This window comes from Microdochium trichocladiopsis, assembly GCF_020744255.1.
Source record: "Microdochium trichocladiopsis strain MPI-CAGE-CH-0230 chromosome Unknown B0I36scaffold_1, whole genome shotgun sequence".
In the NCBI taxonomy this organism is placed as follows: Eukaryota; Fungi; Ascomycota; class Sordariomycetes; order Xylariales; family Microdochiaceae; genus Microdochium; species Microdochium trichocladiopsis.
Genome location: NW_025763544.1, coordinates 4595442 through 4607665, shown reverse-complemented (window position 1 = coordinate 4607665; position 12224 = coordinate 4595442). Strand labels below are relative to the sequence as shown.

Here is a 12224-nt window from a genome sequence, read left to right as displayed (position 1 = left end):
CGGTGGGCATACGACATGGCATTGCACTGCACGCCCACAAGACACAGGGAGAAGCTGGACTGACAGCAGCACAGTGACCCCTACCAGCCATCGTCGGACCACGCCCCCCTCCCAGTCTCTTCTTTTGCACCCTGCAAGTGACGCGATGCGTGATGCGATGCGCCCCCTCGCTCCTCCTCGGGTGGCATGCTAGATGGGCAAGGCATGAAATGCCCCGATGGCGGGCCATGCGTGTCGACGGGGACCCAGGATCGATCTTACCGACCCTTGCCCACGCATAAGTTCGCGTAGCAACAAAAGCTGTCAGAACCAGAAGCGGTGCAGCAAGTCTTGGAGGACGAATAAGCGAAACTGCCACAGTGCAAGCTCGTCGACTAAACCTCGGCGTCTGGAGGCACTCGAGTCCTTGAATGCCGGGTCTCATCCGTGGGGCCAGTATCATAGCACTGCAGTTATGATATTTGGATGCAGGCTTGTCCGCCTGAATGAGTCCTCATCTCATCTCCAGCAAAGGTCGGCCAAACGGAGGTTCCTACCCCGAAGTAGCCACCACGGCCGTTGGTGCGTGCATGTGTAGGTGCGTTGGTGCTAAGATCTGGCATAGCGTGTGGATGCTGTGCAAGCAGGCAGGCAAGCAATCAAGCAAGCAACGCCTAGTCAGAATGGGCCTTTGGTGCATTAGCAGCATGCGAAGCCTACGGAAATATCCGAATGTACATGGCGTCACAGGACGGACTCACTTCTAGGCGGCCATGGTTCATTCACTATTCAACCACATGATACAGCTTAGTTGATCGTGCTCAGGTCGCGAGTGATGACGACGACGTTTTGGCGTCGCGGACAGAGGAGGCCGCACCTTGGGGTCACTGGCGGGGCGCTACTACACAAAGCCCGTGGTGCAAACCAATCCAGGCGACACACGCAATTGCGAACTCTCTCATGCCGATGCAGGATAGAAGGCACGAAGGCGTCGCAAAGTTGTTCTAGAGAAACTCAAAATGTGCCGTCGTCAGTCCCAACAGCCTGGGTGGCCCTACCGGTCGAGCCAACTACCGCTCTAGACGCGCCTGACCGCCGTGCCGGCAACCGTTCGATCAGGATGTTCCTGTTTCCCGTGCGCTGACGTCTCCGGGCCAACTCTAGCAAAGGCGGCCAGCGTGTCTGACTGGAGAGCCGTGGGCAGGCTAGTGTGAAAGGGGAAAGTAAAGTGCGAGACTTCGAAAGGTTCTCGAATCGCGGAAAGCCAATCCGGCGAGGTGAACCCTGCGGGACTTGAGATTGACATCAGCGTGCCACTGGGCGGACAGGTCAGCCACTGAAACCTTGCCCGCCGAAGGGCTCCTCGCTCGGGTGCGGGTTGCAAGTCAAGACGAGATGGCAACAAGCGCTGGCGGCTATATACGCCAAGAATTATCCTTTGGGACAAGTTGGGCCATCTCTACAAGCCAATGGCATGACATGACAGCTCAGTCCCAGCCCCGTGGAACCGTGCGGTCCTGTGCCTTTGTCTACCAGCGAAGTCTATTCAGCTAGTCTCAGGACCAGAACAGATCAGCGTCATGAGTCTTGGAGGGCGGAACCAGGGAAACCGTTTGACCCTGTTGGTACAGGTTGTATTGCCGAAACTCTACGCAGCAGGTATGACATCTTTGGGCAACCCAGGCCATACACAGCCCTTCTTGGCAAGCTGCCTGGGGTGCAGTGCAGTGAAGGCTCCCTACGATGGGGTGTCGGCCTTTTGCGACAACAACTGTGAGGACGAGATTGGCGGAAAGCCACGCCTTGACCAAGAAGGACCCCTTCTCCACACCGACCTTCCACGATGCTTCGAGATGACCGAGATTCGCCTTCGTTTCTTCCTTGGCAAAGATGGTGCCGCCACCACTACAGGTAGAGCATTGGGGGCTTGCCTCGAACGAACCCCCTTTTGCGAGTTAGCCCTTGGGCGTCGGCGGTCGCCGTCGACATGATCTGGGCAAGCAATCGCGAGTTGAAAGCCTGCCTCAGCCAACTGCGTCATTGTCTGTGCGTGGGGCGAACGCGACTTGCCCCCGAAGCCAGAGGAGGTTGCATGTCAGCCCTTTCCTTGCCTCTGGCTCGGCTCCGCGTGGACAGGCTAACAGGAGCGGACTTGCTGCCATCAGTCACAACCTTGGACGCTGCAGCGGCTGGCCGGGCCTGCCTGCGCCGCTTGGACATGGCAAGCAACCAAGACGAACGAGCAGTCACCAGCTCTCGCAGGATTCTGGCCCGTTGCGGACGTCGCCGCACCCCACGACAGCTGCGCTACGTAGCGGAAGAGGGGACGGACCCCCAGAGCCACGGTGACAAGCCTGGGGGGGCGGGGCTACCGAGGACTGGCTGCGTTGTGGGCGCACTTGTCATCGATCAGTCAGTGCGCCAGTGCGTGAGGGCTTGCAGCAGCGCCCAGCTGCATGCACATGTCATTCGACTGTGGGTGGGCGGGGCACCGGTCAACGACGAAGACTCGAAAGAGAGAGAAAGAAAAAGAGAGTGTGTGAATGTGTGTGTGAGCACCCAGATCGGCCCCTGCCGGGTCTTGTTCTGCATGCCTGCCTGCGTGCATCCTGCTTACGTGCGCTACCCGGCGCGAGTCCCGGGATTGGCTGGCCGGCCACCCAGCCTAACATTGACTGACGACGGCGGGACGGCCAGTCGGTTGACGGGAGGGACAGGTCAGGTGTGATGTGAAGCTGCATCCAGACCAGATCCACGTCGACGGATGCACGCAGAAGTCTGGCGGCGAAGGCCTGTGCCGTCGAGACGCACACTACGTACGCAGTTTCCATCAGAGCCTGCATCATCTCTCACATCGAGGACAGGACTGGCATTGACAGACAACAGGGCCAGGGGGCTCCCGAGTAACACATGTGTGGGTAGGCGGTTGCGGGCCCGTCACACAAAACGCCCCGCGAGTCAACCCACGACCAGGTTATTCGCAGTGCCTGCCTTGCTCTTTCCCTCATGCACGGCCAGCCCTTGCGGCACTTCTGACATCAGCTGGCTGCCTGTCCCCTTTTGCAACCCGTCCTCTGGCTAGCCTGTGGGACAGCCGCAGCAGCCGTCCCCGCCTGGCTGGCTGGCACCGCACCGGCTGGGCTACACGGGCGGGCGGGCTGCTGCTCTCCGCTCCACAGCTCAGCACATCAACATGTACGAGCGCGAATGAGTTACGTCTCTGTCGTGTCATGATTTGCCGTCCACCAAAGGAATCAGGCGAGGCCAGCCACGTCAAAGGAACCAGCAGCCTGCCTGCGGCAGCTGGGCGTTGGCCCGCACACACACACCCACACCCACCCTTAACCTCGACTCACGGGCCAGCCAGCCTGCCAGCCAGGCCCTAGTCCAGGAAAAGAAAGAAGTCTCGAGCGCTGTCGACCCGAGAACCACAGATCTGGCATGCAGCCTGCCGCACGAGCGGGCGCGATCGGCCAGATGACACGAGACAGCAAGGCCCGGCAGAGAAGAAATAAGGCCACGCGGCTCGGCGCATCAGACGGTCGCTGCCAAAACATGACGCGGGGTGTGGTCTGCGAGGGCAGTGATCATCACCACGGCCGCAAATGACCGAACCATCCATCCATCCGCAATTCTCTCGAGCCTGCTTGGTGGTGACAGAGAGGTGGCAGCGCGTCAAGTGTCACGCTTAGACTTGACAGAATGCAGAAAAGGCTGCAGTCTGTGCTCGGGGAGCCGGGACGCGCAGAGGAGGCGCCCGATCAGATCTCAAGACCACCAATTGGCAGCGGGTGGTGGGCCCGGCATCCCAGTCCTGACCAGTAGTAGGACGGCGACGGTGACAGGCCGGCCAGGGCCAAAGACATTGACCGACGTGGTGGATTTCGCGCAGCAGCAGCAGCAGCCCGGGGAGCCCGGTGCTGCCACAATTGCAGACAGCGGCCCAGTTGGCGTGGTGCGGGCGTGGGATGGTTCCACACCATGCCTGGCCAGCTCATCCAACAAAGACGCCGTTGCTGCCATTGGCGTGCCAGACTCTCCACAGAGCCGTCAAAAGTCTATTTCTGCGCGATCTGTCAGGAACGCCTGCGTGCGTAAGCAGAGTCCAGGCCCTGTCATTCCCCTAGCCTCATCGGTCATGGCGCCACGACGACAGACAGGCAATCTGTGACCCAGAACACAGACACTGCATCCGAATGCCATGGTAAACCCGGAAGCTTACGGTCGCATTCACCTCTGCCCAGGTGCTGAATGAATCATGATCCTCCGCCATTAGCTGTGCCATCAATACGGGAAGCCACAAACAGTTGCCGCGTGCGAGTCGCATATGCACAAGACAAGGCAGCCGGACCTAGCGCCGTGGTCACAAGAGCCTGCCTCGATCCTCCATGACAGCTGCTGGCCCCACCGTGTCAATGCCAGCAAGGCCGGGTGTCAGTCAGGGGCCCATCTTCTCGTCGTGCAGACCTGGATACGTAAAGGAATGAATCTCTTCCCGCCTGTGCCTGGTCTGTGCGGCGGCCTGAACAATTGATCGCCTTGCCTGCAAGCAAATAGTCGGACGCCATCAGCACGTGCGTCGCCAATCTCAGCAACGGGCGGCCCAGTCACCCAGCCTGACGCTCGTTTTCTGAAGGGGGGACCAATGTGAAAGGGAAGTAATTGACGAATGCCAATTTCTCCAGTCGCAGGCAGACGGACCTTAGGGCGACGCCAACCCAGATTCGGCTAACAGGTCGTCTTGCCAGAGGTCGGCTAGTTATTTCCTCGAAGCTGCCATGATCGTCGCTCTCAAGAGGTCAGATTCGCCGGCTCGTCGTCGTCGCAAGGCACCGGTCCACAGTTGTCGTCGTCGTCGTTCCCGTCATTGCGGAGTGTCAGCTCGGGTGCCGTTGGAACTTTTGGGTCTCCTCTCGCTTGCGGTCCCCATCTGGCTCTTTCAGGTGCCAGCGAGGCCCGTCGACCGAGTCGGCCCTCCGTCCCCAGTTTACTTACTAAGGCCAAAAGTACGGCGCGGCAGCAGGGATGAACCTCGCTCTCCCGTCGCCTGATTGGGCAGGGCCCTGGCCTAGCTCGCTCCTTGTCTGCTGATTCTGCTTGACCTGCGGGATCGCCCTCCCCCCACCACCCACCGTCCGTCCTCCTGCCCAGCAGCAGCCTTTCTCCCCCCTGGTCGAGGGCTTGTCAAAAATGCAACCTCGGGAAAAGTGAGTTGGGACAGCCACTGAAACGTTTTTTCGGGTCGATCACCTCGGGACTTGCCAAGATCTCGCTCGCATACTTCGGATGCAATGTCTGTATGGTGGGCTGTCTTGAAAATGCTCCCATCGCCCCTGCGCTCTTTTCTTCTTGGTTCTTTACCACGCCCGCCCGCCCCTTGATCACATGATGAGATAGATTCCAAATGATGATGTACTTGAGGAAAGGGCGTCACCACCTTAGCGTTTCCCTACCACACAACGTCCACGAACCCGACGGTTATTACTACGCTTAAATTTTTTGTGTCAATTCTGCACATTGGTTCGGTCGCCCAAACTTTGCGAGTGTATTATGTGTTTCGCTCTACATGAAACCACTCCGAGAGTGATTAGAATTGAAATTTCACTTATTCGTCCGGCACGCACGCACGCGCGTAGAGAGAAGACCGACCTTTACCGGGTTAGGCAAGTGCAGCAGCAGCGGCGGCGGCAGGGCATGGATGGGGCTACGCGTAGAGAGGCTCAGCCACACAACCCGAACCTCGCCTTGACAAGTAACGGACAGTTCCGTGGCTCCGCCGGGGGAAAAAAAAAAAAAAAAAAAAATAGGACAAACTGGAGGAGAGGCATAAGAAAAGGGACACGACACAACAACAACAACAACGACGACAAAAAATGATTGGCGAATACGACGACGAACGAGGTGTGCATGTTGATACGTCATTCCCCTAGGCTCCCGGCTCAGAGGCGCACCGGTGGGCTATCCCTAAGAAAAGAAAGAAAAAAAGAAAATCTTAAACCAAAAATCGTGGTGTGCAGCTACCTGACTTTGCAGGGAAGGCTCCTCCCACCCCCCAAACTGCCCTGTTGTGTGTGCCTGGCTCTCTTTCAGCTCTTTTCGATGCGTGTATGTATGTATGGTGGGCAGGCAGGGGTGGGGCGGTTGCTCTCTTCGGATCGGCAAAGGGGTTTTAATCGTGCGCGGTGATTGGCGAGGCAGTTTTATTATGGAGTCCGAGAATGGCATGCAACTCCGTGCTCTCTCTCCCAAGGAACCTTTAGGATCAGGGGTCCTGTCAAGGGCCGTGGCAGCCACACTTTACATGTGGCAATTGCCTATGCGGATACGATGGTGCTGGTGGGAGAAGGCCAGGGTGTAGAAAAAGGGCTGTTTAGAGGTCATCAAGGTTAATTAACTCTGGCAGTCCTGAGTTGCAACCGCTTTGCGAGATTTGATGGAACGGAATCCTTGGGCCCGGGAGAGCAATCACCCTGGTCATCCTTCCCTTCCCCCACACAAAGAAGCTCGCCTCTCTGGCATGACCTTGACTTTTGCACCACGCAGCTTCGACGTGCACGGCGGCAGTCCTGAGTGGCTGGCCGGAGACAACCCCGGCGCCCGCCCAAGCCACGCCAGTGCAACTGTGCCGCCGCCGTGACACCATTCCTACCCATAGAGACAAGTCGAGGCGATAATTCTTGAGCGAAGACGGAGATAACAGAGCCTATCTCTTGCATGCTGGCAGGGTCTTGAATTTTCTCCGGGGAGTCGGAGTCGGGTCCCTTGATGAGTTTGGGATGGACAAGTCCGACATATCGACGTTTTAAGGGTGCGACTGGTTGTCAGTTTTGCTTGCTTTTTTGTAACCACTCTGTCGAGTGCAACGCTTCCCGCATCTCTTCAGGGATTTCGGATCTAAATGGTTGGTTGATGTATCTGTTTTCCGGGAACTTTTTTTCTTATTCTTATTCTTCTTCTCGGAAATCGCACCTGGATCACCTCGCGTCCGAGGCGCGCGATGACCTATCACTGATGTTGGGAAGCGAGATGCTGGAGGCAGAGTGGGGACGTATCTTAGTCCTTTGGAGGACGGTGGTTTGAGTGGCTTGCCCAGGTGCATAACTGAGCGACCACGTGAGCACGGCCCACTCCATCTCTCTGTGTCAAAGGAAGAAAACGGCGGTAACCAAGCTCAGTGTAAGCAGACACGTATGCCATCCGCTTGGGGAGAACCTACAGAGACATGACCGGCCGGGTGAGACTAGAGAGCCTGGTGGTGCCGATGGAATGGACAGATGAAGCAAGTGGGTCGTGGGTGTGCTGAAGACATGCAGACATATGCAGACGTGTCAGATGGAGAAGGATGGAGAAGTTAGATCTGAGACTTTGCATTATGCCACTGCGGGATCTCAGACAGTTCCGGGCTTTCGAACTGTGGGTTGTGCTAGGCTGAGAAAGGTCACTGGATTCAAGCACCTGGACAGAGGGCGTCGAGGGAGGAGACGACCCCCCCCCCCCAGGAGCCTGATCAGTAGTCGCGGACAGTGAGACATGGCAAGGGACACCGCTTCAAGAGCTCTCGCACTGGCATCTGCTGTCCAAGAGACAACAAAATTTGGCAGGAGATCCAAGCCACGTACTCGATCTTGTGTCTCGGCTTTGGGAGCGGGCGCCGAGGGGGCGCGTGGCACGCACCTGACAGGTTTGACAGGACGCAAGGCGCGGAAATGTCCGCCTTCATGTCTTTTGTGCTCCTTGTTCCGTGTCTGAGACCCAGCCCAGATATCCGGACACGAAGGCTGTGCGCTGTATCGACTTTGTCTTGCCCGTGTCATGAATTGTCTCGCCTGTCACTGAGCTCTGCCGGATGTGTCAGGTTCAGAAGTCTCTCTCTCTCTCTTGCTGGGCGGCCGGCAGATGGAGGATCCGAGGCAACGGAATGGGCCGGCGGGCAAGGAGGCGCTTCCCAAGACACGATTCCCGCCTGCCAGGATCGCGGGATCTCCTTTGCGGATCAAAGGGGAGTGCATGTCCCGCGCCCCAGACACGCTTGGTTCCGACTAGCATGCTGGCACCCGTCATCGTGATCCGTCGATTAGGAAAGGATGGAGTCGGCGACGGATGCTTCCACTGGACACCTGGGCAGCTTGCGTGTACGCGTGGACCTCTGTTTGTGGGTTTGTGGTGCTTTGTCATACGGATGGAGAGTCTGAGGATTGAAAGTGGGGTCGCACATAGGGGATGGAGTGTGTTGTTCCTTCCTTGGCCGCACTTGGTTCCAGAAGGTGTGCCCAGCAACCCGAAATGTGTCAAACCCAACTGGCCCAGGGCCCGCGCTCGCCAATCGCATGGCTCCAGTCTTGTCTTGTTATTGTTGTTGCTACTCCGTGACCGCTCACTCAGGTGTTGCAACGTGCCAACCACGGCAGCCTGGATTCCCCAACGCTTCTTACACTGCCAACAAGACCAAAAGGCCGTCAAGAACACATGCATTGCATGGTATTAAGCGAATGGGTCGTTCTTGGCCCATGCGTGCAGAAATAACGCACTTCCGCTGCGCCCTCTTCACCGGTTTCGCCTTAGTCATCATTTCCCTTGCGGGCCCCTGTAGTAAATTCACAACGTCCGCCAGACCTCGAGATACTTGGCACGAGCAACTCGACGCAACACCCTCCTGGCTGCCAGCGTGGGAGCAGGTTCCTAGGCAAGTCGCCTCCCATGTGCGGCACTTGCCGTCCTTCTCAGCCGCGCTTTCACAAAGTCAAGGACAGCAGAATTGGCACGGCCTGCCTATCACGGCCACGGGAGTCGCATCCCGCACAAATAATTGTGTTAGTATGTGGCTTGCATGCCCGCTCTCCCTCAGGATCACAAGGCGACGCCCTCCAGCAGCCACTATGTTTTTGCGCAAGAGGCCGATGCTCGGAGACCAGTCTTCACACCGGTTCATTGGTGCTCGGTGTTTCTGTGGCGTCCTTCGCCTTGCCAGCCCTGTGTATACCAAGTTGGGATCAAGTCGATATACTGGGGCTTTCGCGCGCCACAATAGCCACCAGTCATGAGCATTAAAAGTACCTCAAAAACGAGCGTCGAGATATTAGGGTGCGCACATTCAAGGCTTGCACGAGCCTCAGCTGCCCCAGTGGCGATAATGCCACCAGTAAGTAACAAGAGCGACCCTGGGGGGCCTTGATTGGGCCTGTCATGCGAAGCCCAAGCGGCCGTTTGGCATGTGGCTCACCACCATCACCGCCACTTGCCAGTCCTTGCTGCTGAACTTGTTGCTCTTCCTGAGGCGCAAAATTGCAAGGGAGGGGCCAGGGGTGCCTAGACAGTGGCCCGGTCGGAAGGGAAATATAAAGGTACCTGGCCACCGATCATGGGGGAGGTAGTACCCGTGGTGGAGGAGACATCGAGGGCCAGCTGCAGGTCCCATGCATGTCCTGGTGGTGGTGGTGGTGTCCTGTGTGTTGTCACAGGGAGCGGCATGCCTTACGCAGCCGCCAGAAGGTCCACAGGGCAGGGCCAGGCCGGTAGATGATTGCCAGATTGTCACAAGCATCTTTCCTGTCCTTACAATGGTATGGTATGGCCTGGCACTTTTTGTCATGCTGCGTCGTGAGCGGGTGCTTGCCTACGTGCACGTGCATGTGCATCGTGCTGTCAGGTGGAATCGACTCGTCAGGAACTCGATGAGTCCCTGCATGTACCTGGATGCCCTCTACGCTCCATGGCCGGCTCATTGAGAGTGCTAGCACCTTGACTCTGCGGTGCATGACTTCGATCACAGAAGGCGGGCGGGCAGTCGACGGAATAGGGGTTTGCCGCCGATGTCAAGTCATGACATGTGTCATGCACGCCCACGGATTCAGAACAGAGTCACAAGCCGGGCTGGGGAGAGGGGGCGTACTCCTGTCTTGGCTCTGCCCTGATGCTCACTTTGGGACGAGAGTCCCTTGTGATTAATGCTTCATTAGGCCAGAGCGTACGAGACGCTGTCCCAAAGCAGACGCCCAGGAGCAAGGTTCCCACCAAAGACGGAACGCTGTCGTCGCCAGTTGTCGCAGCGAGCCAGGTGAGAGCACCTGGTGTACAAAAAGGGGCCGGGCTTGTATCCTTGGGAAGGGGGTGTGCTGCTGAGACGAGGAACTGGGATGATCCGGGGAATTTTGTTGCGGGCATGAGCTGGGAGGAGGGCAGGGCTGTGCAATAGTTGTCTTATGTTATGGCTGTTATTGATGGGCCAGGAACCGCTGACAGTGTTGGCTTGGGGGTCACTGCTGCCGACGTGCTGTCCGAGAGAGGCTCGGGGGATGAGGTAATAGCGTGCGGGTTCTGGCTTGTGATTGTTTATAGCTGATCCAAGTCCTTTAAGCCGTGAGTGAGCTTGGGTTAACCTGGTGGGAGAGAAAGAAATCCATGGCGGTCGGCCGAGTATTAATTCAGGCGACATATATGGCAGGTTGTGGGGCCCGCGCAAAATGAGGAGAGCTGCACAGCCGTGGTTGCTGCATGCGAGTTGTTGAGAATCACAAGCCAAATTGCAAGATCACCACGATCGGCTCATTTGGGGGAACTGCAGCAGGTGGGCGAGGAACTTTCCACCACAATGACGGATCCCAGAATCACGACGGGCAACTGTTCGGCTGCACCAACCTGGAGAGAAACAAGGTTCCGGGGAAACTCGGTCAGGTACCCAGCGGATGAGCGCTGCCAGAACCGGTACACTTATCGCCACCAGCTATAAACACTCTGAAACAGGCAGTCGCACTGATTGGCAGGCCGGCGTGACATTCGTGGGTGAAGGAAACAAGTGAGGCGATGGAGGGTTGCATCGCAGGAGCGTGATCTTAACACCGTCATAAGTTTCCAACTCGAGGCGCCAGACCGGCAGAGGTCATCTTGCCTTGACAGAATAGAGACCGTCCTTGCGGTTGTTAGTACGACCAGAAACCCTGCCGTCGTACAACAAATTAGGCAATCATGACTGTACAATGCAATGTCTTTGTTTGGGCACGACTCCGGACGCCATGCTATGCGTGGGAGACAGGCATCTCCGGCAGACTGCAACACGGAGTAGTTTAATTCTTGTTTCGCGCACCATTCTTCTTGGGGGGGTGGGGAGCACTCTGTGCTAGGCCCTGCTTGAATATCGCCCGCGCACGCGTGGATAAGCATGTTGCTGGACCAGGATACCTGACGGATCGACCGGCTGGTGCCCACTGACAGGACAGGGCTGCTGCAGACTACGCCGAGGGCATTGTTACAGGCCAGGAATTTCAGATCAGATCACCTTGCCTGGATCGAGGCGCACTCCGTAGGGGTCCAGCCGACGGGGAAGGGGGGAGGGGTGTGGCTTTTCGAACGGCATACGCAGTACAAGCAAGACAGACCCATGTCGACAATCTCATCGTGGCAGGCCGTGCCCCTTGCTTCCCTGCTGGTCTCACACCCCCGTTCCTGGAGAGGCTAGAGAGCGTACTGCCTCAGGGAACCCCCTCTGAGCATGGAGGCTTGTTCCGTTCAAATGCGTGGCGTGCAGGGATGGCCCATTGACAGCTTCGAGTGGGAACTTGGATCACGAGCCGTCGTCAGGCTCACTACGCCGCACGAGCTGTTAGTTCGGCCTTGGTCCATATGACACGGGGTATACAATACTCTTGGTCCACAGTAGCGGCGGCGCAAATTGCACTGCGAATTAACAGAAAACATTTGCTGCGGGACTGGTCTTCAGGACCGGCATCTTCCAGTCTAGCGTAAAGTTCTGAATGATGAACAAGTCTCTGCCTCTCCAAGTGGGGTCTTCTTGCCTACAATCAGAAAGGCAAGCTGGAGGGAGCTGCTGCGCCGCAGTCGTGTCTAGTGTCTCCAGGGTAAAGAAACACAGCATTTCCGAACGTTGCACTGCTCTCCGAAGGTTGAGGGTTGCCGATATGTGCGCATGGTCACAAGGACGCATGGTTCGGTTTTTCACGTTAATTCCTCTCGAGACCAAGGAGAGCACCAAGGTTTGAAGTCTCCAGGCTTACCCGACGACCGGTGTGCGCAATGCCCTTGAATCGTGCAGGCGGTCGGGGGAGGATGTCTTGCACAGCAACATGTCGCCTGCCTCGCAGGGAAGCACAACAAGCCAGGTCACACCAGGTGCGTGCCTCGAGGTACGTTCCAGTGTAGTAGCGTAGCTCCAGCACGCGGAGATGGGACGTTGGCCTGAGTCCCGAGACACTGGAACTGGTGCGGGTGGCTTGCTGGCGCAGACTCCGTCC

The 12224-nt window shown here is 57.5% G+C and overlaps 4 protein-coding genes across 4 annotated transcripts; 1 reads left to right on the top strand and 3 right to left on the bottom strand.

The window, feature by feature from the left end:
• The first annotated feature begins 1458 nt into the window (after positions 1 to 1458).
• On the top strand, positions 1459 to 2497 carry B0I36DRAFT_312068 (uncharacterized protein). The gene has a single exon (XM_046152456.1). The coding sequence runs from the start codon at positions 1560 to 1562 to the stop codon at positions 1968 to 1970; it is 411 nt and encodes a 136-aa protein (XP_046019127.1). The 5' UTR covers positions 1459 to 1559; the 3' UTR covers positions 1971 to 2497.
• A 2921-nt stretch (positions 2498 to 5418) lies between these two features.
• On the bottom strand, positions 5419 to 6085 carry B0I36DRAFT_18960 (uncharacterized protein). Its single transcript, XM_046148766.1, has 2 exons — positions 5629 to 6085; positions 5419 to 5541 (listed from the first exon to the last, which is right to left on the bottom strand). Exons 1-2 carry the CDS (start codon positions 5899 to 5901, stop codon positions 5470 to 5472), a joined length of 345 nt encoding a protein of 114 aa, XP_046019126.1. The 5' UTR covers positions 5902 to 6085; the 3' UTR covers positions 5419 to 5469.
• A 2938-nt stretch (positions 6086 to 9023) lies between these two features.
• B0I36DRAFT_427356 (uncharacterized protein) lies at positions 9024 to 10112 on the bottom strand (the record flags this gene model as incomplete). Its single annotated transcript, XM_046162425.1, has 4 exons — positions 9669 to 10112; positions 9455 to 9592; positions 9325 to 9381; positions 9024 to 9248 (listed from the first exon to the last, which is right to left on the bottom strand). Exons 1-4 carry the CDS (start codon positions 9732 to 9734, stop codon positions 9024 to 9026), a joined length of 486 nt encoding a protein of 161 aa, XP_046019125.1. The 5' UTR covers positions 9735 to 10112.
• Positions 9818 to 10459, bottom strand: B0I36DRAFT_18936 (uncharacterized protein). The gene has a single exon (XM_046148765.1). It carries the CDS (start codon positions 10409 to 10411, stop codon positions 9932 to 9934), a length of 480 nt encoding a protein of 159 aa, XP_046019124.1. The 5' UTR covers positions 10412 to 10459; the 3' UTR covers positions 9818 to 9931.
• Positions 10460 to 12224: the final 1765 nt, after the last annotated feature.